This window comes from Podarcis filfolensis (genome assembly GCF_964270895.1).
Source record: "Podarcis filfolensis genome assembly, chromosome: 13".
NCBI lineage: Eukaryota > Metazoa > Chordata > Lepidosauria > Squamata > Lacertidae > Podarcis > Podarcis filfolensis.
The window spans coordinates 6,455,632-6,481,511 of record NC_139615.1 but is presented as its reverse complement, the minus strand read 5'-3'; the positions used below and the strand labels follow the sequence as shown (position 1 = coordinate 6,481,511).

The following is a 25,880-nucleotide window of genomic DNA, read 5'->3' as shown; positions in this document are numbered from 1 at the left end:
ATGACGCCATTTCCACGCAAAATGGCAGAAGTGGGGATTAGGGTCAGAGCAGCATGTGGAGACCTAGCGATACTTGTGGAGAGAAGCTGAGCAGATATTGGACTGGAAAGATCCCATAGTGAGTGGCAAACCTGTAACACGGCTTAAAGACGAGGCCCTATCCCCAACCTCCTTGAACGTAACTTACCTTTCCTTCCCACCTCTCACTCACCTGGAGCAAAGGGAGCCATGCTTCCAAGGGAAGATGGCACTGTGGCGGGAGGCATGGAGGCACCCAGCCTGGTGGGAGATGGCGTCCCTTTGTCCGGCACGAGCTCATAGCACTTGCTCTCGCTCTTGAGCTGGGCCTTGATGGCCTCCTTGAGTCGGGCGAGGTGCCCACGGGAGAAGAGGTGCCCACGGCAGGACACGTAGAAATCGTACTTGACTTCGCAGTAGGGGCACTCGGCCTGCGATGGAGTGCTGGGATGCCCCTCCTCGCCACCGCTGGCAGCCTTGGCCTTCTTCTCCTTGGCCCTGGCGTTCTGGAACCACACTTGGATCACCCGCTTGGGCAGCCCTATTTCCTCGCCCAGCACCTCGCACTCTTGCATGGTGGGCGTCCGGTAGGCCTCGTAGCAAACCTTCATGATCTTCAGCTGCAGGCTGGACATCTGCGTGCGATACCGGCGCTGGCCCAAAGCGTCGTGCATGCCTCCAAAGCCGCCGTCCGCCCCTCGGCTCCGCCGGCTGCCAGAGAAATCCAGATCGGCCAGCGACGAGGAGGAGGAGGAAGATGAGTCGCTCATCTCCCCTCCCGACAGGCTCCGGTCTTCGTTCTCTTTTGGCAATTCTTCTTCGGCTGCTTCTTCCTGCGCTTGTGGCTCCGCAGGAATCTCTGGCTTCGCTGGAGGTAGCTGTAAGCTCACCGCAGAGAGGCTGGGAGCGAAGGCCGCTCCGTAGTGGATGGTCGGGTCTCGCGGCAGAGGGCTGAACTTTGGGAAGGCGGAGGGGAGCACCGGCGAGGGCTTGCCGGTTGCGTTGGCCGTGCCGGCGTTGCACCGAAACTGACCCTTCCTCTCGCGGGCTCTCGTGTTCTGGAACCACACTTGAACCACCCTCTTCTTGAGCCCAACCTCTTCAGAGATGCAGTCGAGCATCTTGCGGGTCGGGTTGGAGTCCTGCATGTACCAGCGGTACAGGATCTCCAGCTGCTCTGGCAAAATGGTGGTGCGCAGGCGCTTGTCCCGGGGGGGCTCGCTGTCCCCTCCCGCCACGCTGGCACACTCGCTGCCGGTGGGCGACAAGCTCCCGTCCTCGTGCTTCCGCTTCTGTGCCCGGGAGGGGTCTGGGTGGGCGGCGCGGTCACCAAACACCAGCGGGGCCAAATCCAGGGGAGGCTGGGGGGCAACCGGGGCTGGCGGAGGGCCAGTTGCTGGCATGTGAGATACACGGTGGATATTGAGGAGGTCGACGCTTGAGAATTTGGCTGTGCAGTGGTCACAGGGATGGGTGCTTGCACTTTCGGGAGGGGCCGTGAGTTGCTCCTCCTCTTGAGGTTTGTCTCCAGCACCGTCAACCTTAGCTTCTCCATCAGCCCCCGAAGGCTCCGGCGGCTGCTGTTGCTGCGGCTGCTGCTGCTGCTGCTCTTCTTCTTCCTCCTCCTCCTGCTCTTCTTCCTCAGGGCCCTCGTTCTCCTCCTCGGCCCCCTCTCCCTCCGCATCCACCGGCTGGTCGTTGTAGCACTTTTTAAGGTGGCGCATGAGCTCAAAGATACAGCGGAAGGACGCCCGGCACTTCTTGCAGGAGGGCTGCACCGCGGCACCTCCGCCCCCCACGCTGGCCTCGCTCCCGCCGCATTTCCGCGCTTTCTGGCGGGCGTTTTGGAACCAAACCACGATGACTCTGTTGGGCAAACCCAGCATTGCAGACAGCCGCTCCACCTCGCCATCTTTGGGGTAGGCGCTGCACTCGAAGAAAGACTGTAGGGCTTGAGACTGGAACTCTGTGAACTTGGTGCGGGAGAAGCGCCGGGTGGACGGGAAGCCCCCGCGAAGAGGCTCAGGAACCCCAGGCCCACTGCCGCCTTCCTCTTCCTCCCCCCGGAACCACAAGGATTTCAAGCGCTCGGGAGGCACGTGGGGGGTCTCGCTCTCTAGCGGCGGCACCACCACTGGCATGGGCTGCATTAAAAATGGAGGGCAGAGTGGGGGGATCTCCAGGGGCAGGGTGGCTGGCACGGTCACTGTGGTGGTGTCTGTGGCAGCGGCAGTAGTTGGGACAGAGGTCGTGGCAGTGGCCGTCTCGATGGGCAGTGCCGGCGGCGGAGGGGGATACATGCTGTCATAGCTCTTCCGGAACTGGGCGGCGTAGCGGTTGAGCGCCTCAAAGGGCAGGAACCGCCGGTGCACATGCTCCTCGTGCGTCTTCAGGATGAGCATGTTGGAGAACTGCTTCCCGCATGTGCCGCACAAGAGCTTGCCCGCCGGCGGGCGCGGAGGTGCGGCCGGGGCGGGGGCGGCAGGCTGCTTCCCCTCGTTGTACTGGATAACCAGCTCAAACCCAAAGTTCTCCAGGAGGGCTTTGGCAGCCGTGCGGGATGCCTCGCTTCCTTGCTGGCTCCCCTCGGCCTCCTCAGCTTCGGCCTCTTCTGGCGCCTCCGGTTTGGAGCCGGCAGCGGCTGCCGGCGCCTGCTCTTCCTTGGCTGGCAGAGGTGGCAGCAGCACGGGCGGTGTGGCCGGGAGGGTCAGTGCCGGGGTGGCCAAAGCCAGCTTGGGGGCCACCTTCAGGTCGTGCAGATAGAAGGGGAGCAGCAGCTGCTGTTGCTGCTGCTGGAGTTTCAGGAGCGACTCTGGCACCAGCGGGAAGGGCGGCAGCAGCGGCGGAGTGAACAAGGGCGCAGGGAAGCGCTGCAGCTCCGCCGCGGACGGCGCCAGGAACGGGAGCGTGGGCACCTGCACGCAGCCCGCCTCCAGGAGCTTGGGGGCTTCTGCTTCCAGCGGCGCTTCGCACGGGGGATCTGGCTCGGCGGCCGGCAGCTCCGCCTTGCCGGCGGCTTCCATCTTGGCAACGCGGGAGCGGGTCTGGTGCAGGACGGAGCGCATGTGGATCTCCAGCGTGGAGCTCTGGTTGTAGGAGACCCGGCAGGTGGTGCACTTGTAGGGCTTGTCCGAGGAGGGCTGGAGAACGCCGGCGGCACCGGGCTCGCCCCGGGATGGCGCGGAGGGGTCGGCCGAGGCCTTCTTCATCTTGTGCAGGTGGGAGACGGAGTTGTAGTGCACCAAGAGGATGTTTTTCTGCGTGAAGGACTCCTTGCACACCGTGCACTTGTAGGGGCGGGCCGGGTCGAGGAACTTATCCAAGGCGAAATTGGTTGCCTTGCGGTAGGACAGCGGGTGCCGGGGGTCTTGGCTGGGCAGGGCGAGCGGAGAGGCCTCCGGGGTCTCTGCTGAAGCCGGTGGTGGTGGCGGTGGCGGCTCCTCCAACGGGGCGTTCAGATGAGGAGCATCTTCGTCTTCAAACTCCAGAGGAGCAACTGAAGGAGGAGGTGGTGGTGGTGGCGGAGGTGGCGGCAGTGGAGGAGGAGGTGGAGAAGAGGTTGGGGGTGGCTTTTCTGGGGGGTCAGCAGGTGGAGCAGGGGAGGCTGGAGGAGGAGGAGTTTCAGGGCCAAGCACAGGAGCCGGAGAGGATTTCTCCCCCGTGGGTGGTGCTGATGTAGGAGAGAGAAAGAAAAAGGAGAGAGAGAAAAGCTACCATCAGTTTTCCCCACAGCCTGTTTTGTCACTCCTTAGCCAGCATGTATTTGTGTGTGTGCATGGAGGTTCTAGGTGGAGAAGTGTAGCTTGCCACAGTGGATCGCAAATAGCACATCAACTATCACGAGACTCTTAATTTCAGGGTCTTGGGTTCGGGCCCCATGTTGGGCAAAAGACTCCTGCATTGCAGAGAGTTGGACTAGGTGATTGTTGTGGTCCCTTTCCTCATCCTCCCCCCGGAACCAGAGATATCTCCAGGGGCAGGGAGGCTGGCATCACAGTCCCTGTGGCCCTGTCTGTGGAAGAGACCCAACTCTACAATCCCATGATTCTATGGTGCTTGGTCTGTCTTTACCAACCCCACAATTCTAGGTATTTGCTAGCGAGTTCGTCCAAAAATGGCTGGGAATCCCCAGGGGCACCTGCTAAGAGCAGGTGTGTTTCCTGGCAAAATGCAGGCCTCACTGCCTGTGGGGGAATTCTTTTTATCCATGACGCTTTTCATACCTTGACGCTTCCTGCCTCATCTGTAAATGTAGATCTGTGTACATTAGCTGCTTGAATTTTTGTAGGGTGTGTGTGTGTGTGTGTTCAAATGGAGCAGGACAAGTAATGCCTTGACCTCATTCCCAATTTCTGATATCTAGGAGGGCTAAATATTTGGGGAGTTTACAGCCCCTGCCCTACAAGAGGGACTTGTGTTACTTAATATGCTTTGCTTCTGTCAGTGCACCATTGGATTGCATTTGTACTGATTCTCAAACCAATACAATCGCTTGTGGCATCCTTATGAGTTTCCCAGGAAGCAGGTTTCTAGTCCTCATGCCCTCCAGACAGAGAAGCTTGAGAATAGGCACGACAAAGCCGTTGATTAGTCCTGCCAGTAGCTGCTTCTTCCTGCTTAATTTTTTGTTTTTTTGGCAAGGGTTGCCAGGGAGGGGAGGTTAAGATCAAGCAGGCGTCTCGGTTGCCATGATATCCCTGGCATCTTGATGCTACCCTTAGCGGGTGAAAGGTGAAAGCCCCTCTCTTTGCAGTCCACACACTACTTACCAGCAAGAGGGCTTTCGGGTTCGTTCCCAGCCCCTTGCTCTGAGCTGGGCGTCCCACCTGGCTTTAGTGGGTCAGGAGGGAGGTTGAGGCCGGGGATAACTTTGGTGGCAAAGGTCATTTCCACAGTAGTGGCCTGGAGAGAAGGTCAAGAAGAAGAAAAAGTAGGATTATATGAGCCAAAGGCGGGCTGGGGAATGGAGGACGCAGTTATTAGTGATCATTTGGAGCAGGGATGCAGAACTCCCCAATTTATAAAGTATTTACAAAATGCTACTGCGGCCATTTCACGAATGGCGGAAACAGGCTAAAGCTCACCAGTCGGTGGAGCCACAAACACCTCCCTCCTAATGACTTGGCTCTCTGGATGATGATGATGATGATGATTAGAATTTATATACAGTGGTACCTCGGGTTAAGTACTTAATTTGTTCTGGAGGTCCTTTCTTAACCTGAAACTGTTCTAAACCTGAAGCACCACTTTAGCTAATGTGGCCTCCTGCTGCCGCCGCGCCGCCGGAGCATGATTTCTGTTCTCATCCTGAAGCAAAGTTCTTAACCCGAGGTACTATTTCTGGGTTAGCGGAGTCTGTAACCTGAAGCGTATGTAACCTGAAGTGTATGTAACCCAAGGTACCACTGTACCACCCTATACCTGGAGGTCTCAGGTTGGTTCACAGAACAAAATCAAAATATAAAACCTCAAGATATATACAGTGGCACCTTGGTTCTCAAATGCATTGGTACTCAAATGCCTTGGTTCCCAAACGCTGAAAACCCGGAAGTGTCCCAGTTTTCAAATGTTTTTTTGGAAGCCAAACGTCCAATGCGGCTGTCAGCTGTTGTTGCCGGGGCGCCTGCACTAATCGGAAGCCGCGCCTTGGTTCTTGAACATTTCGGAAGTCAAACGGACTTCCAGAATAGATTAAGTTTGGCGCTTTTGTTTTTGCTATTATTTTGTGGTTTTTGTTTTTGAGGCTTTTTCGGTTAATTTGTTTTTGTGACAGTGTGGAATCCAATTCAGCTACTGATTGATTGATTGTGTGACTGTGGAAATGGATAAAAGCCCCCCATCCAAACAATGACTACCATTAGTGGAGGTAAGAAAACATAATAATTTTAATTTTTATCAACTACAATACTGTCTTATTTATTTTATAGTACAGTACATTGATTATTGCTTTCATTTTATGACTCAGTGGTCTCGTTAGATAGTAAAATTCATGTTAAATGGCTGTTTCAGGGGTTGTTTTTAAAAGTCTAGAACGGATTAATCCGTTTTACGTTACTTTCTTTGAGAAAGTGTGCCTTGGTTTGGAAAGCTTTGGTTTTGGAACAGGCTTCCGGAACGGATTAAGTTTGAGAACCAAGGTACCACTGTAATCGAAATAAAAACAAGAACCGAATAACCCCCTGTTGTCCCCCCACTGGGTCCCCACATCTTCCCCAGCCCCTATCGTCAAACACTGTCCCCATCTCTTTGACAGCAGTGTGACGGGCGCAGACCCAACAGGTCAAGCTTTCCAGAGAAGGAAAAGCTTCACCTGTTGAATTACCTGCAAAGGGTTAGTGGCACATGAAAAAGCAGTTTCTGCGATTGTATACCCTCCACCCTTAATATGGTTCCAACATTAAGAGGGGCAGGCAGAGGTGCCCACTGCGCCAACAACTCACCACCAGAAGCAGCTTCTCCACACATTCGGGCACCACGTTGTGAATGTGGCTGAGGTGGAAGTGGAGGTTGGTGCGCCCGACCAGCTGCTCCTGGCAGAGTGGGCACCGGAATTTGGGCTGCACGGCATGCTGGGAGACGGTGTGAGCCCGGACGGCTTCGGCTGATTGGTCGGTGTAATTGCAGTAGGGGCAGCAGAACACCTGATTGGCAGGAAGAAGGTGAAGGGGGGGGGGAGATGGAGGTTCGAGAAAAGAAAACGTTAGCTCCAGGAAGCAGGAGGCTGTCTCTTCCTGGCACCTGGGGGGAAAGGGGGATTTGCATATATATCTTATTGAGGATTTGAGGGAGGAGGCATGTCGGTGTAGGCAGAACGAAAAGAAAACAAAAAGTTTTTAATAGGGAAACCACAAAGGGCGATTAGTAATCATTAAAAAGATGGAGCTGACACATGCTTGCTCCCACCTGCTCATCTTGGTTCTGGGCCATCTTCGGAAGAAAATAAATAAACTCACTCCCCTCCCCACCCCCCAAAATATTGCCTTGTCTTACACGCAAACAAGCTAGTGCCCCAAGCGGCAGACCGGGGAATGTGTGTGGCTTAAAGGCCTTAGGCTGAAGGATCAAAGAGAGACATGAAAGTGTCTGTGTCAGGATTTCACCTAAGGGCTGATTGGTATCTGCAGAAAGGACAAGGCGGGTCAAGGGTTGAGCCGAGCGAAAACAAGAGGTTCTGTTCTTTTTCTGGACCGCCAGGTCCGCGCCCGTGTGCTCAGTGGGGGGCAGCTGTAAAACGGGCATAATAAACCCAACGCTAGTTAACATCAAAGGGCTTGTTGCAAGGACCGATCTGATCCCGTCTGCACAACGCTGCCAACGTTTTCATCTTGAGAATCACGGGCCTTTCTGAGCTGGGCAAGGGTGGCGTCAGAACAGACAGAGAAGTGGGTTTTCCAAACCCCTGGATGCATGGCAATGCAATGTTAATAAGGATGGGACCAGTATAAGTAGACACTCCCATTCAAGAAACAGGCTTTGAAGATGCAGTGGTACGGTTAACATTGTGTATTTCACAGCTGGTCATGGCCAATTTGTTTCATCAGGGTGGATCTCATTCCCCCCCACCCCCAGGCAGAGATGCTTAATTTCTGTTTTTAATTCAACCATTTGGACCCCCACCAGGAACAAGCAAGCAAGCAAGCAAAAAAAAAAAATCTAATCTGCCAAGTGAAGTTTCACTAGGATGTTTGAGGCTGCCGCCGTTGAATCGTGTAGATAGAGGGTTAAAATGGAGGAGACGGGGGCTTCAGAGACACTGCGTGATTCCCCCACCTCTGCCCCCTCCCCATAAAGCCCCCCAATAAGCGCCACTCACTGTAGTGTCTCCCACACCTCCAGCTTTCGTTTCAGTCTCGTCAGAACCTGCAGGAAGTAAAGAAAGGGGGGGGAACATTATGGTGTTTTCCTGCAGACACTTTCAAAATGGCGGTTAAAAGCTCCAAGGGGCTTTGAGGCCTGATGGAGGGGTGTGGCGAGAGAGGGGCTCTTGGGGGTGGTACCAGACAAGGACCCCCCCCACCCACTGCAGTGGGGACCGCTAAATGGGGGGCATTGAATCAGGCACCCTGAAAAGGATGCCTTGGCGGCCGCCCCCCCCCCATCAATACAACCATCCCTATTCCTGCAAGCACAAGATATTTGAAATGCTGAATTTTTTAAAAATCGCCATAACCCGCCCTGGGACCAGCTGGAGAAGGGCAGGTAATAAATTTAATAAGGATAATAAAAACAGCCAGCCTCACGGAAGCGAGGAGCGAGACTTGCAGGCACTCGCCCACAAATACCCCTGGTATTATTCCTTTTGCAGCAGTCGCGGTGGCAAAATGGGACTCTGCACTTAAGACAACACTCAAAACCGAGGGAAGGCATTGCAGGGTCTTTTCTTCATATTCCTGGTGCTACAGCCCCCAGGTTGAGGGTGGCTGCGCCTTTCAACAGAATACTGCCTCCTTAAGGGATGGTGGCACTGGGGGAATCAAGAGGGCACAAACATTTGGGGTGTTTGGCATCCCTGAATGGGAGGAGCCTTTCGCATGGGCTGCCACCACGAGGGAGGGGTTAGGGGCGTGGCCAGCAATGTAGGCGTGGCTTCAAGGAGGAGCAACCTCACCAGTGGGCGTGGCTTTGCACAAGAGGGGAGGAGTCACTCACCAGCCGCCTGGGCTTTACTCTGCGTTTCCTTTTCGGGGGGCAAGTTTTCTGGCAATGTTTCCTTCCCTAGAGACAGGGAGAGAAACACATGTGGGTGCAGGGTGGAGGGAGAAGTGAAATGGGGGGTGGGCTTTCCAGATGCTGTTGGACTCCACCAACCCCCAGCCAGCATGGCCTATGGGCAGGGATGATGGGAGCTGTGCCCAACTTCCAGAGCCCTCCACCACCCAGATAGCCTGGCCGATATTCCTGCTCCTCCTCTTTCACCTGGGAGTTTGGAAGGTGGGAAACCTGGGGGTGGGGTGGGGGGGGGGAGAGGGAGACGAGAGAGGAGGGAATTCCGCCGCCGACGCTGCGAGAGCCGGCATGACGCACGATCCAGGACTTTATCCTCGTCAGAGACTAATTAAACTCTCAACCCAAGTGGGATCGTTAATATCGAACGGACTTGCCTTCCCGCCCGGCAGTAGCAACCTCACTGCCATTGGCAACTCAATTAACACTATTCAATACACCCGCCAAGATGTTAAGACCTCCATTTCTCACAACGCAGGGTGTTCTCATCCAGCAACCCCCCCCCCTTTCCCGGTGCACACTTTTCCTATTGCCTTGTCCTAACTGCCTCAAATCTCCCCATATGCCATAAGCAGACACCCACCCCGGACACCCGCATCCTATGCTCTCGCTTCCAGGAAGGTCCCTGCTCAAAAAAATAAATAAATGATCCCCTTATCCAGGACTGCTTTCCCTACCCAGCCAAAGCCACCCATTCTCATCTTTTGGCTTGGAGTCTGCCCTCAGGACTGGACCCCCTCACTAGCCTCCCCACGCCCCACACAGCTCCCCTTCCCACATTTTAAATGCATTTTATGCAGCTGATCCTTGTTGACACTTCTGCACACTCTCAGGTGTGCGGTGTTAGGGGGAGGCGGAACATTTGCAGGGTCAACAATGTTTTGAAAGATAAATTTGAAGCTGGGAACGAGGCCAACTCGCATCACGTGTGTGTGGGGGGGGTGCCCGCCCTGGGCACCTGACGGGAGGTGGGTGAGGGCAGCTACCAGCTAGGAGAAGGGGAGGAAGGGAGGAAAGGCAATCTCTATCCTTCCTCCCTATTTCTTTCTCTCTTCCCTTTTTTCCTCTCTTCCTCTCCCTCCCCCCCCCCCGCCCGGCTGCGGTCCCTACATCTCTCTTTCTCATTTCTCCTCTCCTTCATTCTTCCTGCGGGTTGCTAGGCAACCACCCCAGTATCTGTCATAATCCATTATGAAGCTGGGGGGGGAGGGGGAGGGAGAGAAGGAGAGGGAGGTTGGCGGCGGTGGAAGAAGAGGAGGATGGAGCGTTCAGCAGCTTCTCGCTTGAATATCTGCGGACACAGGCATGCATTAAACGCAGAGCAAAAGGGGAAGACGTGGGGAAGCAAAGGGGGTGTGAAAGAGAGAAGGGGGGGAGAAGGCGGGCAGACAATGGAGGAATGAAAGAGTATTCGGTATCCGACCTTCAGTTCTCCACCCCCCCCCCAAAAAAACCTCCCACAGCCTTGCCACTTTGAACATTTGCAAGAATTGCTGTTTCTTCTCCTCAAAATTCAGCCCCTACTACTATTGCTGCTATTCCCCACCATCCACCATTCATGCCCTTCATTCAGTGCAAATCTGCAGCCTGGCACCTTCTGCGGGTTTGCCACCCTCTCCGGCGGCACGGGGTGCCCGCCATGGCCAACCTGCAGGGCCGTTACCAGCGGGGTTGGCGGGAGCGAAGCAGATGTATCTCTCGAGGCCCGGGGTGCCTTCCCCGTTCTGGAGGAGCTGCAGGCGCCACTGGCCATGGGAGTCACGGTGTTGGGGAGAGCGCAGGTGCTGGATCATGGCCAGGCGGTTCGGGGCATCCGTGTTGCAAAGGAGGCAGCGGAACGGGGCAGGTTCGGGGCCTGGCGGCGCTGCCGATGTGGCCTCCATTTCCAGGAGGAACTAGCGGGAGAGAAGGAAAGAATTGCAGATAGCAAGGACATGGGATCCGTTCAACGTTCCAGGTGGATCCCACCTGCCCCTTCTCACGCCTACCCTTTTCCTCTTTCCCTTCTGGCATGCCTCCTTTCCTCTAAAGCCCCTCCCATTCCTGTGGCTCCACCCCCTTTCTGCTTGGCTCCACCCACTCCGTTAGGAACGCCCTGAAAAGGACAGCTTAGCTCCGCCCCCGTTTTGGCAGGAGTTGGAGGAAGGCCACTCCCCGTGTCATTCGCAAGCCCCGCCCACTCCCTCAGACCCCGGCACCTTGTAGCCTTGCAGCGCCTCCTGGTGGCCGGCTCCCGCCACATGCAGCCTCATCTTCTCCTTGCTGTTGGTCTCGTATTCGCAGAGATTGCAGTGCAGGTGGAGGGGCGGGCCGAGCGGAAGCTCCGCCCCCATGTGGGCCCCGAGGCTGCCCCCTTCGCGCAGGTGGGCCGCCAGCTGGTACTTGAGGGCGTGCTTGTCGGTCTTGAGGTGCAGCTGGAAGTTGGCCTTCAGCTGGGTGCCATAGGCGCAGAGCCGGCAGCGGTGCAAGTCGCCCGACACCTCCTTCCACTCGGCCTCGGGCAGCGAGCGGGGGGCCGACGCATGCCTCAGGAGCGCTTCCAGGCTGTCCGTGTTGAAGGCTTGGCACACCAGGCAGCCAAACAGCCTCTGGGGAGCCCCCAGGTCTGGCGCAGAGTGGGGCGGCAGCGGGGAAGGTGGGGCGGGCTCTGGAGAGAGCGATGCAGGAGCTGTGGGGAGAAGGGCGGCAGAATGACTGCCTATGGACGGAGAGGGAGACACACTTCAAAATATTATTATCATTATTATTGTTGTTGTTATTATTAGGTAAAGGGACCCCTGACCATTAGGGCCAGTCGTGACCGACTCTGGGGTCGCGGCACTCATCTTGCTTTATTGGCCGAGGGAGCCGGTGTACAGCTTCTGGGTCATGTGGCCAGCATGACTAAGCCACTTCTGGCGAACCAGAGCAGCGCATGGAAACACCGTTTACCTTCCCGCTGGAGGGGTACCAATTTATTTACTCGCACTTTGACATACTTTCAAAGTGCTAGGATGGCAGGAGCAGGGACTGAGCAACAGGAGCTCACCCCATGGCAGGGATTTGAACCGCCAACCTTCTGATCGGCAAGCCCTAGGCTCTGTGGTTTAACCTACAGTGCCACCTGCGTCCCTTATTATTAATTATTATTATTATTATTATTATTGATTAAATTCGCATGCCGCCCACCATCCGTAGATCTCAAGGCAGTTCGCAACACGAAAATGCAATATGAAAAACACAAACTACATAATGGCAATACACCGAAGCTGGGGAGATAGCGAGTGAGAGGAGCAAAACAGAAAGGAGCGGAAAGAAAAACTGCAAAGACCAAAAAACGAAACAAGAGTAGAGACTGTGGCCACGTTCACACAGCACATTTAAAGCTCTTTAGATCCCACGTGGACAGAAACAGCGGTGGCCATGATTGGGGAGAGGAGGCGACCATCCCTTACCTGAGCCCAAGGCAGCCATCTTCCTGCCAGCAGCAGCGTTGAGGTGTGGGAAGCCTCCGTTGAGCAAGATCTGGCTTTGCTCCATGGGCTTGTCCCCCCGCAGGGCTGAGCTGCCCGCGGCGTGAGCGTGGTGGGGGTGTGCATGGTGTGAGTGGCCCAGGGCCTGAGCGCCATAGAACTGGAAGAGCTCCGGCTGCCCCTTGCCCCCTGGCGCGGCTTGGGCCTGCCCCAGGAGCCCGGGCAGTGCCAGGGGCAGCCCCTGGTGGAGCAGAAGCATGTTCTGCATGTGCTTCTCAGAGGTCATGTGGATGCGCAAGTTGCGGGAGATGTTGGTTTCGTAGCTGCACACTTTGCACTGCCAGGAGGATTTGCCTTTCGACTCCTTCTCCTCGGGCGACGACGGGGTTGGCGCCACCGGGGCCGCCACCGAGGGGGCCCCGCTGCCTCCCCCTGTGGCCTGGTAGCCCTGCAGGTTGGCCAGGTGTTTGTCGGACTGCATGTGGATGCTGAGGTTGCCCTTGGTGGTGGTGGAGTAGTTGCAGGCCTCGCAGCGGTAGGGCTTGTAGCCGCAGTTGTAGCTCTCGCCCCGGGCCAGGCGAGGGTGCGGCCCGCCGGTGCTGCAGTAAGCGCAGTGGCTGTTGTTCTCGGGGTGCTTCTCCTTCATGTGGACGTCTAAGGTCTGCTGGTACTTGTAATGCCAGTTGCACTTGGGGCATTTGAGGGTCTTGCAGGAGTTGCGCGAGTGCAGCAAGGACATGTGGCCGGACAAAGTCAACCCCGAGTAGGCCATGGCGGTGAAGTCTTCCCCAAAGGAGAGCGAGTGCCCTCCGTTGTGGCTGCTGCTGCTGCTGCTACTACCGCTCAGCCCGTTGTTGACCTCAAACGGGGCGCTCACCATCTCGCTGGCCATCCCAACACTGACGGTTCCATGCGTCACGTCGGCTGCGCCAGCGTCGTGGCTCAACCCAACCCGACCGGCGTCCGGGTTGGCGTTGGCTGGGCTGTCGTTGTTCACTTTGGTGCCCAGCCCGGAGCTGTTCGTCCCGCCGGCTGACTCGGCGCGAGCGGTGTCTCTGGCCAGCTCTGCACTGGAGGCTTCGTTGGCCAACTCCGCGTTGGCGTCTTCCTTGGGCAACCCTACGTCAGCTGCAGCGTTGTTGCTGTTAGCCTTCTTCAGCGGCGTCTCTGAGAGCGGGGTGCTGGCACCCGTGGGTGGGCTTTGGCCGTGTGAGCTTTGGTCTGGGAGAAGCCTCCCTTCCTCTTTCTGATTTTCGGCCGCCACTGCTGCTGCCTCCTCCTCCTCTTCCTCCTCCTTTTCCTCTTCTGGTTTCTCCTCCGCGCCTCCCTTTGCCCAGGGCTCGCCGCCGACCCTTGACTCTTTGGCATCTGGTGGCTCGCATGGTTTTCCTGGGCTCCCCTTCTTCTTCTTTTTCTTCTTCTCTTCCTCCTCCTCCTCCTCCGTTACATTCACCCATCTGCTACACATTCGGACATTGAGGTCTGCCTTGGTGGTGGGCTTATTTGGTTCGAGGAAGCCAAGCGCGGTGCCTTGGAACACGGCAGAAGCCCCTCCAGACAGGGCCTGGCATTCGTCGGGGCTCGGCTGCGCCCCGTGGGCTACGCGGGCGTGAGCCGCCAAGGGGTGCCCCCGGCAGAAGGAGAGGCGGCAGATCAGGCAAAGCCAGATGGGTGGGGACGGCAGCTCCCCTTCTCGGCCAAGGTCGGCTTCCCCTTTGAGGTTCTCCTCGTCCTCCGCCAGGGCGGCGGCAGGGGCATCTTTGGGTTTGGTGGGAGCGTTTTTGGCAGACATGGTTCGAGGGGGGGCCCTGGCCAGTCGGAAACTGTAGAAGGCGCCGTGAGGGGTCCACTCGCCTGGCGCTGAGGTATTCTGGGACATTTGGTCAGTAGACGTAAAGCCTTGGTTTGGGCCTCCACCGCGCTGGACGTGGAGGACAGACACCTGGGGAGATGTGGTGCTTAGGGAGCCCTTTGGTAAGAGAACGTGGCCGCCGCTGAGGAGATAGGCCGAGCCCTCGGCGGAGAAGAAGAGCGGGGCCTTGTGCCCGCCGTCCTCTTCCCCCTCTCCGCCGCCTTCTGCTTCTTGCTTCTTCCCATCTTCTCCGGGTGGCGCCGCTTGCGGGGAAGGCGGTGGGTTTGGCGTCACGAGGCCGCAGTCGGCTTGGAGGAGAGGCCCAGGCAAGATGGCGGCCGGGAGCTTCGCGGAGCCGAGCGCCGCTTGGGAACCGGAGCAGGGCCTCATGGTGTCGTTGGGAGAGGGGGCATCAGAGGAGGAAGAGGAGGAAGGGTCCGAGAGGGGGGGTTCTTTGGTGGCTGGAGAGGCAGGAGAGTCCTGAGCGGGCCAAGGCGCGGCCCTGTCATCCTGCCTGTCGGCCGGGGGGGCAGCAGCGGAGCAGGAGGAGGAGGAGGAGGCAGAGTTAGAGGGGGCGTCCATGGCGGTGCGGGCGCGAGGGGTGCGGAGGGGTCATCTCAGCACGGGAGCCGAGACCCTGAAGGGGAAACAGAAAAAAAGGCAGCCAGGTGTGAAATCTTGTTTCTCGTTCTCGGACCTTTTGGTGTGCAAAGCTGCTGGAGGCCACATTTGCGCCACACATTTAAACGCAGTATCATAACCACTTTAAACACACACGGCTTCTCTCAAAGAACCCTGGGAGCTGTAGTTTAAGGGTGCCCCAAGAGCTACAGTTCCCAGAGTTCCTTGTGAAGAAGGATTGACAGATTGAACCGCTCTGAAAATTGTAGCTCTGGGAGGGGAATCGGAGTCTCCAAACAACTATCTGCGCCCTTAGCGGACTACAACTCCCAGAATTCTTTGGGGGAAGCCATGGCTGCCTAAAGCAAAATGATACTGCCTTAAATATATGGTGTGGAAGGCTGCTTCATCTAAAGTGACTTTAGCTTAATTGAGTAGGAACATACGAAGCTTCCTTATACAGTCGTACCTTAGAAGTTGAACGGAATCCGTTCCAGAAGTCCGTTCGATTTCCAAAGCGATTGAAAACCAAAGCGCGGCTTCGGATTGGCTGCAGGAAGCTCCTGCAGCCAATCGGAAGCTGCGGAAGCCCCATCAGATGTTTGGCTTCCGAAAGAATGTTTGAAAACCAGAACACTCAGTTCCGGGTTTTGATTGTTTGGGAGCCGATTTGTTCAGGACCCAAGGCATTCAAGATCCAAGGTACGACTGTACAGAGTCAGACCAGTGATCTGTTTAGCTCTGTGTTGTCTGCACTGGCCAGCAGTTGCTCTCCAGGATTTCAGGCAGGGTTTTCTCCTAGCCCCACGTGGATCTTTCTCCATGCCATCCAGATACTCTACCATGGAGCTACATCTACCACGAAGCCTTGCTTGCACCCGCCACCAACCTCTTCCTCATCTCCATCCTATCCTACTTCTGGATGGGCAAAGTGATTGTGCAAACACCTGAAACAGCCTCCACCACTCTTGCCCCCAAATTTTACTCTGGAGGAGCGTTCGCATATACTGCTCTCTCGCTGATGACTGTAATATCATGGGGTGTCTTGGGGTCACTGCCAATCAAACTCTACGGGAAGAGACCTTAGTTCGGCAGTGGAGCGCATGCTATGCTTGTAGAAGGTCCAGGTTCAATTTCAGGGCCCCTCCAGTTTGGAAGGACCAGCAGAGGACAAGAAATACTCCTTTCATGAAGAGCCGTTGCAGGCCAGGGATAGGCCTATTGAGATTTAAGGTAGTTCTTATACTCCTAGCTCAGGGATATAGTGCATGCTTTTATGTGCAAAAGGTCTCAGCTTCGAGAAAGGCCAGAAATGTTCAATGGGAACTTATTCAAGCTGCATGTTGTCTAGCTATGCCCGTTCTCGTCTTAAATCAGCTCCCAATACAGGGAGAGGCGAGCTGGTTATGGCAGGGTGGAGGTGGGTGGGTCAGGGACTCCTGGAAGGGCAATTGCGAAAACATGAGGAGGACTCTGGGCAAACAGCCCGGCTACAGGAAAGGGGGAAAAGGCAAAAGGCTCCTCTTCTGGATCTGGGCTGGGGAAGGATTTGCAATGCAAATTAATAGCTTAGCATGTCAGCAGCTGATAAAAGTGGGGGAGGGGGCAATACAAGCGCTAGGCAAATGCATCCATCCCCGCATTCTCTGCTCAACCCATCAGAGGCAGGAATAGGTTCTCCTGGCAACTGCCCAGGCCCACTTGCAGTTTCCATTTCCTCCCCCATTCAGACGGACACCTCACCCTCCCACCTTCCTGGCACTCAGTTCAGCCCTTACGTAGACAGTGCTTGAAACTCCCGCTGTCCTAGGCGCATTTTGCGACAGGGAATCTCATTAGCTTCTGAGCTCTGGGTGCAGCGCTGCGCCTAAGATTTCAGATTAAAACTGCAGACTGGAAGGAAAGGAGGACCTTTTTCTGCCTCCCCACTTCCAGCCACTCTCTGAAGACTGGAGAAGAGACCCTCTTAAGAATATTAGGCGGGTCAGTTTCACCATCCGTCCGCCATAGTGCGGCCACCGGGAAGAATATATGGGGGGTAGGCAGGAGAAGGACGAGATCACGTGAAAAATGCACGTAATATTTTCGTTGCAGTTCATTCATTTTCAGCGTTGTGTTCTTGTTGTAAAAAAGCACGCCTAGACATTTCGTTGTTGCGCCCATAACCTAGTTTTAAGGTGCCATTTAGCTCCTTGCTTCCATATCTCAGTTTCTAACACTGTACGCACAGCACTGCATCTGAGCATCTGCAAGATGCCCGGTTCCTCATTGCTGAGAAGCCAAAGCTAATTCCCCAGACATCCAGGATTAGAGAGGGCGGGCTTTCAAGAAAAGCTTTAAGTTTGAAATTAAGGGCACGCGTACGCACACCTATCTACAGATCTCCCCAGGCCACATGGCGGCACGCACAGGTGTGGGCCCACAGCCTGCTAGGAAGGGCAAACCGCAGCACTCGAACTCCACCCTCGCCCCAAGTCCATCCGCAGGTCTACTCACTTAATACAAGTGTGTTTGATGTACATTTTAAGCACCTTCCTCCATCACACATCGCCAATATCCTCATTATCCTCATTTCAGTTTCTCCCCCAAAAAGCAATTCGACGTGACATTCTAATATATTCCGGGCAGCAGTCAAAACCAGAGGCATAAAAACTTCTTCAGCCAAAAGCCGAAACGAACAAACAAATACTGTTTTCTGAATGCAGGGTCTTGGGAGAGAGAGCCAGAAAGCTTCGGAGCCACCACCAAAAAGGCCCTATAAAACTCCTCATTTTTTGTTTCCATTTCCTTCAGTCATAACACATCAAGGCTAGATATCACCCACTTGTCTACTTGTCAATCCACTTATCTCTTTCTCTCGACCCACCCACTCCCCACCTTATAGAATAAAACAAGCTGGTCTTCCTTAAAAATTGTTAATAAACCGAAACACAGATTACACAGAACACTCTGATTTGTACTGTTATTTCAGCAAATATCCCTGCCCAGGAAGGTTGTACTAGCTCAAATGTCCGCCACCCTTCCAAACTGTGATTCTGCAGCTCAGAGGGACGAGGGCCCACACTCTGGAGCACAGAGGCTCTTCCAGGAGTTAGGACTAGCAGGTGTCAACAGCCGACCCGTCCTTCACAGATCTGCCATTCCTTTGGCGGAGGCAGAGAACAGCAGTGGCAACCGCGATATCCTGCGGCATGGCGTTCCACAGTTCGGCGGTGCTTTCTGCGTGAAAGCCATTTCCGTTTGCCGTGAACCTCAACCCTGCCAACTCCTGTGAACTTGACATACCTGTCCTGCCAACCCTTTGCCCAAAAAAACCACATGACTCATCCATTTTTCCAGCTCCAAATCCTCTCTTAAGCTAACGTTCTGACACACCACTAACCCAACCGTGACAAGGCAGGAGAGTTTCCACGCAAGAGTTTCTCAGCTCCCCTGCCAATAGTGAATCCAAGCGAACCAAGATCAGAGGTGGGGGAACATGTGCGCCTCTGAGTTATGTTGCACACCCAACTTTAGCACGCCCCGGCCAGCATGACCAATGAAGGGCCAGTGATGCTCTGTCCCAGAACTAGACTACTGGACGATCTCAATATTTGCCATGGTGTTTTGGTTGTTGTTGCTTTTAATTTTTTTATGTTTGTTATATACCCCCCTGATGTTTGCTGAGAGGCTGGTATATGAATGCTTTTATAAATAATTGTCAGTCGCTGTAAATTTGTGAGGAGGGGGTGTGTGTGCCCCTCAGGGAAATGAAACTTGGGGTATTCCTTCTTGAAAATCCCTAACCCCCCCCTCGTTTGACTTTTCACGGGGCGGCAGCCCCAGCCAAATTAAGTGTGGGCTGGCATGACCTCCCCCCCCCCCAAGGATGCTGGGAGTTGAAGATAATTGGGGGGGGGCAAGGAGAGGAGATATTCCTTCGCCCCCGCCCGCCACAAATATCACCCTCTGTATCAGTTGTGGGAGCCATGGCAACCAAACAGGCTTCAAACCGGTTTCGACGGGGAGTGGAGACGGAGTTGGGGTGGCAAAGATACCAGCCGCACAACCCAACACACGCGCACCCCCAAAATCCCTTCACGTGGGAACATTCCTAGTCCATCAAGCTCAATATTGTCCACTCTGGCTGGCAACAGCTTGGCAAGGTTTTGAACCGGAGCCATGTTTTGCTCTACCTGAACCCGAGGCCCACATGTGCCCACATCTACCTCCCTGGTTTCCACACAACCAGCTTTTCCTCTTCTCCCTCCTGTCTGTCCACACACAACCCCCCCCCCTCAGTCGTCCACCCACCTCAGCCCTTTAACATTATTATCTTTGCGTCCCAGGAGTAAAGACACCCTGTTAACTTTTTAATATTTTCTGTTCATTCCTCCGCTTGTAATGGAGGAAGGAAGAATTGGTGGTGAGGGAGGGGGGGTTAGAAAGAGAGGAAACGTGCTTTCTTGCACCCTTCCTCTCTTCTCCCCCCCCCATGCCTTTTCTCTTCCCCTCCCCCTTCAGAGGGTGGTTAGTCAATGCAAATTGTCTCATTAAGGAGAAAAGGAGGCGGGAGACATAATTAGGCGGCTGCTGCATATTTATTATGAGGGAGCAAGAGACACAAAGGCGTTTGGTGGGGAGGGGGGGTGAGTTGGTTGGTTGGTTGGTTGGTTGGTTGGTTGGGGATTGCATTGTGGGGGGGGAGAACAGAGAGAGAGAAAAGGAGGGATGAAAGAGAGAGAGAGAGAACGGGAAGAAAGGAAGAAAAAAAAGGAGGAAGAAAAATGAGATATGAGATTGCAGGAGGCGTGATGTAGAGAATGGAATAGGAATGAGAAAGGGAGAGAGAATGGGAGTGAAAGGGGGGGGGAATTGGAGGAGGCAGAAAGGAGAAGGAAAATACATATAGAAAATATATATAGTATAGAGAAATGCAGGCCCCAATCCTGAGGAATGTATTTCCTTGGGTCAGTGAGTCTTACATCCAGGTAACAGAGGCCACGGCTAAAGTGGGATGGAGGGGAGGCAGATAGTGGAAGGATGTTGTGGGGGGGGAGAAGAAATAGGGGGGGCAACCCCAGCATGATGAAGTGGAGGGAATGCAAAGGACAAAGCGTGACAGATGAGGGAGGGAGAGGAGAGAAGAAGGCAGCAGAGAGAGAGAGAGAGAGAGAGAAATGGAGGAGATGAAAAGGGCGAGGGATGGGGAAGGATTTGGCTTGGGGGGGTGGGATAGAGAGAGAGAAAGAAAGTGCAGAGATGGAGGGGGAAGAGAGAGGGAAAGAGGGATGAAAACCCAACGAGGAATAAATTCATGGAAGAGAAAGGGGATATTGGGGGGGGGCTGATGATGTTTGCATCCTCTTTGGATATATATTAAGAGAAGGCAAAGGCAGGCCACGGAAGAAAAGAAAGGGGGAAGAAGAGGAGGCGGAGGAGAGGTTGTTGGGGGGGGGTCCTCTCTCTCTCTCTCCCCCCATAGAGGAGGCGGGGGGGGTCCTGCAGGCGCAGAGGGGGGGAGGGGCTCCGCGCAGGGCGATTAACGGGGAGATTAATGTCTAGGGGTGACAGGGGAGGCAGCCAGAGTCAATAAAACGAGAAGCACAGTGACAGGCAGCGCTTTAAATTACCCTGCGCAGCGGGGAGGGGAGGCGCTGGCGGATCTCCTCTCCTCTCCCTCCCTCTCCCCCCCCAAACCCACCCACCAAAGCTTGGGCTAATGCCCTTCAAGCCCCGATCTGTAAACCGTCCCCCCCCCATAATTTTTCCCCTTAGCGCCTTCCTCTTATCAAATCTGCCGCGCACCCCCTTCCTCTTCTCTTCTCCAGCTCCCCATCATCAAATATTTGCTAAACTGGTTGATGAGAGTCCTGTTAACATCCAGGAGAGGGAAGGAAGAAAAGGGGGTTGGGCGGGGGGGGGGCGGGTGAAGAGAAGGTTAAGGTTGGTTTTGACAACAGATTTCCAGCGTGGTCTGGAGGGGAGCTGCTTTTGTAAAAAAAAACTGGGGGGAAAAGGCCTGATTCCCCCCCCCCAACTCTCTTTCCTCTAAAGGGCAAAAGGGGAGACAAGGGGGGGGGCGAATATACAGACTAATGCGCCTCCTCTCCCTGCTTTTGTTTAATCCTGCAACGCACTTAGGACTTCATTTGTATGTGATTTGCATACAATATTTAGCAAGAGGCACCCTGGGTTGTTTTGTGTGTGTGTGTTTTCTTTTTTGGCACTCTCCAATCTGGGAAAGGGGGGGGACGGAGGAGGAGGAGGGGGCAGCTGAAAGGCACACACACACACACACCCCTTCTAAATTGGTGTATGCAAATATATGCTTTTCAGCAAGGACTGGTGCATAAATTAATCCGAGAGTCAGGATGACAGAATTAGGTTAGCTGTCCCGTCAAAACCCCAACCTGCTCAAATGTGCCTTAGACCTGGGGGCCAAATGGTGTGTCTCAAAAGTTTCACAATGTGGGTTTCTTTCCATCCCAAAACCCAAATGAGATTCTTTCTGATTAGGGATCCGGTTGGGCAGAGGGAAGGGGGTGGGGAGAGAGAAAAGTCAAAAGTGTAAATACGACGGCTGCCTTAAGAATTGATCAATAAGATGTAAAGGTTTAGGGGTTGGCTTTTGGAGGTTGGAGGTTTGTTCGTTTTCAAATAAAAGTATTAAAGTTGAACTTCTGCCCCTTGAAAAATGTTCCGAGTTGTTTTTATTTTTTTAAAGTGGGTGCATTTGAATTGCGAGATTTTGCTGAGTTTTTACATGCTTGTGAAATCTCATTTGAGTGCGAGAGGTGGGAAAATGCGCTTGTGAGCACATTCACGAAGTGTTGCAAAATATGAGTGTCCTCTCTCTCCAAGGGCACCCGGGTCTTAAAAGACAATTGCACAACATCACAAGCAAATTATGGCGGTGGGGGGGCAGCGTGGGGCTGGGACCCCAGCACCTGCAGAAAGAGGGGAGAAAGAGAGAAATGGGGGTGGGCCCTGATCCAGCTTCATGCTCTACCTATCCTGAAGCACTTCCTGGAGGAGAAGTTCTTAAAAATGCACATCTTCATGTTTTGTAAGCTCCTCCCGGGCAGGGACCATCCCATCCCTCTACTTCTGTTCCCTGACAAACGTGAACATCAGACCTAGGAAACTGTTTTTCGCCTGAAGGCCAAATTCCCTTCTGAGGACTACCTTCCCTGGGGGCTAGATGCCAGCGGTGGGCGGGGCCATGGCAAAAGTAGGTGGAGCAACAAATGGAATACATTATTTCAAGCTTGGAGGGCCACATTTGGGACCCGGGACCAAAGGTTTCGCACCCCTCATGTGTCTCAGTGGCACCATGCAACAAATAAATAGGACTCTGAATAAAAGAGTTGCTTGCAAGCTTTTGCGTGTCTGCCTTGGGAGGACTGAGCTATCCCAGCATCCCCCGGGGCAGTGGCCAGGTGTGGGCAGACTTCCCTTTCTGCTCTCCCCCCCCCCCACGAAAACATGTCCTCAAAACCGCATTATGCAGAAACCCCTTTAAAACAGCAGTGTAATCAGAGAGAGCTTTCCCCCTACACATTGCAGAGGCCTGCCCTGGGGCTGCGCAGGTGTGGACAGGCTAGAACCAGCGCACAGGTAAGACGAGGCAGACCGCTAGGGTGGCATGATGTCAAGGGACTTCTTGCGCCAAGAGTCACAAGTGCGAGTCCACGCTCCCCGCAGCTTCCAGCATGGACAGCCGGATCCCTGCAGAAGCAAGAGTCCATCTCCCAGAGTGCTTTGCTGCATCCCAGAGGGTTGTGGGACATGCAGGGGCACCGCTTCCTCGCATCGTGAGCACCTGCCTGGAAATCGGCAGCAGCAGCAACAACACCTGACCTACAGCCCAGTGACAGCAGGTACCCGAGGCTAGATCTGTACGGGGTAGGCAAAATATCAGACTTCCACTACTGTTTAAAGCAAACCTTAATGTGGCGCTAAAAGGAACCGTTTCTGAGCTCCACATATGGTAAGTAACAAACCTATTTGCATATATTTGCATAGCTTATTCCTGCCAGCAAAGCAAAGGGCCCAAGGGCGACGCTGGACACCCCACACTAGAAAGAAGTCCCTTTCTAACTTCCGATACAATCTTTAAAGAAGCCGGGTTTGGGATCAATAAGGACTAGCAACTTGGCTTGAGATTTTTGAAAGAGAGTCACACATTGCACTACAACTTATATGCATGCTGAACTAGCCGCAAGACTTGTCTTGGTACAATTCGGCGGAACGTTTGCCTCAACGCAGGGCTGGGGGAATCGAGGTTGTGTTAAGCTGGGCACTGGAGAAGAGCTATCTGGGACCTTGAGGCTTGTGGTTCAAGTCGAGATGTCCTACTAAGAATTGAGTGGCCCTGACAGATTGTACAGCTGAGGGGGAAAGTGTGCATTACCAGAATCGTATCCTGAGGGTGAGGGCAACTGTTCTGAAGGATGAGTGACTTGACTTAGGCCACAGAGCCATGGAAATTCAAGTCTCTATGCCCAGGAGACTACACTTCCTTCTCCCACCTACAGCCCATCTATGCTACTGCAACCATGGGTGGAGTTGAAAATGTTTTTTCACGGTGAAACAATCTCACAAGACAAACACAGAGCATGTACATGCTGCACCGATGCGGCTGCCATGTGCGCTAATGCAGCATACATGATCCAAGGCATGGCATACCCAACATTTGTTTAAAACAGGCATAGGCAAACTCGGCCCCTCAGATGTTTTGGGACTACAACTCCCATCATCCATGACCACAGGTCCTGTTAGCTGGGGATGATGGGAGTTGTAGTCCCAAAACATCTGGAGGACCAAGTTTGCCTATGCCTGGTTTAAAGCACACAACTTCTTGCAACGAATCCTGGGAACTGTAGTTTTCCTCTCCCAGAACTACAATTCCCAGCACCCTGAACAAAGCACAGTTCCCAGGATTCTCTGAGGGAGAGAGAGATTGTAGAGATTGCTGAAATCTAGATGCATGCCCACGATGTGTCCTTGATTAACTCCTACTTTTGGTCACCTCTTCCACATCCTCCTCACAGGTGTCTAAAGGCGCCAACGGCATCTTTACAAAGAATAACGTGTATTGTGTGCTTTTGAACTATCTGATCCTGTTGGCTCTTGAGGGCTAGTGGCATGACCCCACTTTCTCCAGCTCCAGATTTCACCCAGCAGGCAATGGCCTGGCCAATTGGCTCTACAACCAGATCTTTAATGGCAGAACCAAGCTCTGCCTGTTCCTTCCATTTAGCCGGAGGTGCTGCCATTTTGTGGGGTGAGGCGCACGCTTGCTGCGCGCAAACCTGGCACAGCTATTTGCTTCTACTTTCCATGTGTCCCTGTCCAGGCGCTCAAGGTGTCAAACCAAACGGCCATCTAACCTGAGCGGCCAGTAACTGGGGATTCCCAGGCATGACAGCACCAACCTTCTTGCGTCGTTTGACCCCAGATTCTAGTAATTCCTAGGTAAAGGTAAAGGTAAAGGGATCCCTGACTGTTAGGTCCAGTTGCGGACGACTGTGGGGTTGTGGCGCTCATCTCGCTTTACTGGCCGAGGGAGCCGGCGTACAGCTTCCGGGTCATGTGGCCAGCATGACTAAGCCGCTTCTGGCAAACCAGAGCAGCGCACGAAAACGCCGTTTACCTTCCCACCGGAGCGGTACCTAGTTATCTACTTGCACTTTGACGTGCTTTCGAACTGCTAGGTTGGCAGGAGCAGGGACCGAGCAACGGGAGCTCACCCCGTTGCGGGGATTCGAACCGCCGACCTTCTGATCGGCAAGCCCTAGGCTCTGTGGTTTAACCCAGTTCCTAGGTAGGCTGCCTCTATATATGGAGGTTCAATTCAGCTGGGACGGCAAGAAGAAACCGCACACCCTCTCCTCTGTGAATTAGTCTAATCCCCTTTTCAAGGAATCAGAGCCTGCGACCATGCGCTGCACCGCAAGCAACGAGCTTCCGTAAGTTAATTATGCACTGTGTGACAGAGTCGGCCTCGCTGGTAGTTTGTGAGGTGTCTGCATGGGATTGATTTATTGACTAGTGTGGGATTTTAACCATTCCTGGGGCTTCATCCGAGTCAGCCTCGGAACAAATCCTTCAATGGAGCATGTAATGATTCATTTATTTTTTACAAGAGAGAGAGAGAGAGAGAGCCTCTGGCCACATGCAGAGTGCCTCGTTTTGTTTATTAGCTTGCCCAAATGTAGGCCAAACCCTCTGGGAAATCTTCCGGGGCAAGAGATGAGGGAAGATCAGAGTGAGGAGAACCAACACACTGCCCTCAGCCGGACGGCTTGAGCCAGCCCACAAGCCTTTTAGGAACTGAGATGGGGCTTTGAGAAGCTTTGGAGAGCCAAGGCAGCAGAGGGTCCGAGGGGGAAGCGAGAGGCCAGGATCCAGGCCTCAGCCCTGCCCAGAGACCTCCAGAAAGTCTGTGCTCCTCAAATGAAAAGCAGGAATGCAAGGGGCCCGCCTCGCAGGCTTGTTGTAAGAAGTTGGGTTTTTTTAAAGTCCATTGTAAACGCACAACAGAAGTCCGTTATCAATTACAAATAGCAGCACACTTGGAACTCTGACACATCTAGAGTTAGAAGCAAACCGTTTCTAACACAAGCCAGCTTTTGCACAACCAGTTCGCTGTTTTCTCAGGGTGGGGTGGGGAGACTCGCGTGTTTGGTGCTGTTTCACACAGTTTGCCAGACCAAAGTGTCTCTTGGCTGCATTTTCAATTTTTTTGAGGGCTGGGAGGAAGGGAATGGTTTTTTTCTCGGGTTGTGGCTTTGAAAGGGCTTGGCAGCGCGAGCCGAACGGCTTTATTTTGTTTTATCTTTTTTTAATTTTGTGTTGTGCGTCGCCTGCCGTTCCCCGGCAGTCGTGGTCACCTCTAACCTCGCCCTGGCATGGCACTGTGGAATGTATGCAAACTATGCTCTTGCAAATGAAAGAAAGAAATAAAACTCAGAATGGCTTTTTCAGCCTGCGTGGGCAGGTGATGATCCTGAAGGAGTCATGTTTCAAACACAAAACCTGCGACTCAAAGTGGGAGGAGGGATCTACAGGGCATGAAGATGCAAGGACCCCTGCTCCATGGGGTTTGGTGTGTATTAATATAATATACACACCTATACACACACAAACAAACACACCTCAGCACAGATTAAAGCACAACCCCACTGAGTCCTGTCTATCTGTCCAACATGCCAGTATCACAGCTGAAA

At 54.2% G+C, this 25,880-nt stretch overlaps 2 protein-coding genes across 6 annotated transcripts in view; one reads left to right on the top strand and one right to left on the bottom strand.

Moving 5' to 3' along the window:
• Positions 1–25,880, top strand: part of THTPA (thiamine triphosphatase) — a 57,909-nt gene that overhangs the window by 18,527 nt on the left and 13,502 nt on the right. The gene's annotated exons all lie outside the window — the stretch shown is intronic.
• The window catches only part of ZFHX2 (zinc finger homeobox 2), a 32,213-nt gene that overhangs the window by 3,444 nt on the left and 2,889 nt on the right, over positions 1–25,880 (bottom strand). The window contains exons 2-9 of one of the 4 annotated variants that reach the window (XM_083580735.1): positions 12,177–14,683; positions 10,941–11,440; positions 10,337–10,637; positions 8,668–8,733; positions 7,832–7,878; positions 6,459–6,659; positions 4,788–4,920; positions 212–3,688 (exon numbers count right to left, since the gene is read on the bottom strand). In XM_083580735.1, coding sequence (XP_083436861.1) covers positions 212–3,688; positions 4,788–4,920; positions 6,459–6,659; positions 7,832–7,878; positions 8,668–8,733; positions 10,337–10,637; positions 10,941–11,440; positions 12,177–14,628 — 7,177 coding nt within the window. In that variant the 5' untranslated portion in view covers positions 14,629–14,683. Of the gene's footprint in view, positions 1–211; positions 3,689–4,787; positions 4,921–6,458; positions 6,660–7,831; positions 7,879–8,667; positions 8,734–10,336; positions 10,638–10,940; positions 11,441–12,176; positions 18,203–25,880 lie in introns of those variants that run through there. The other 3 variants (XM_083580737.1, XM_083580736.1, XM_083580738.1) reach the window with 3 other exon arrangements.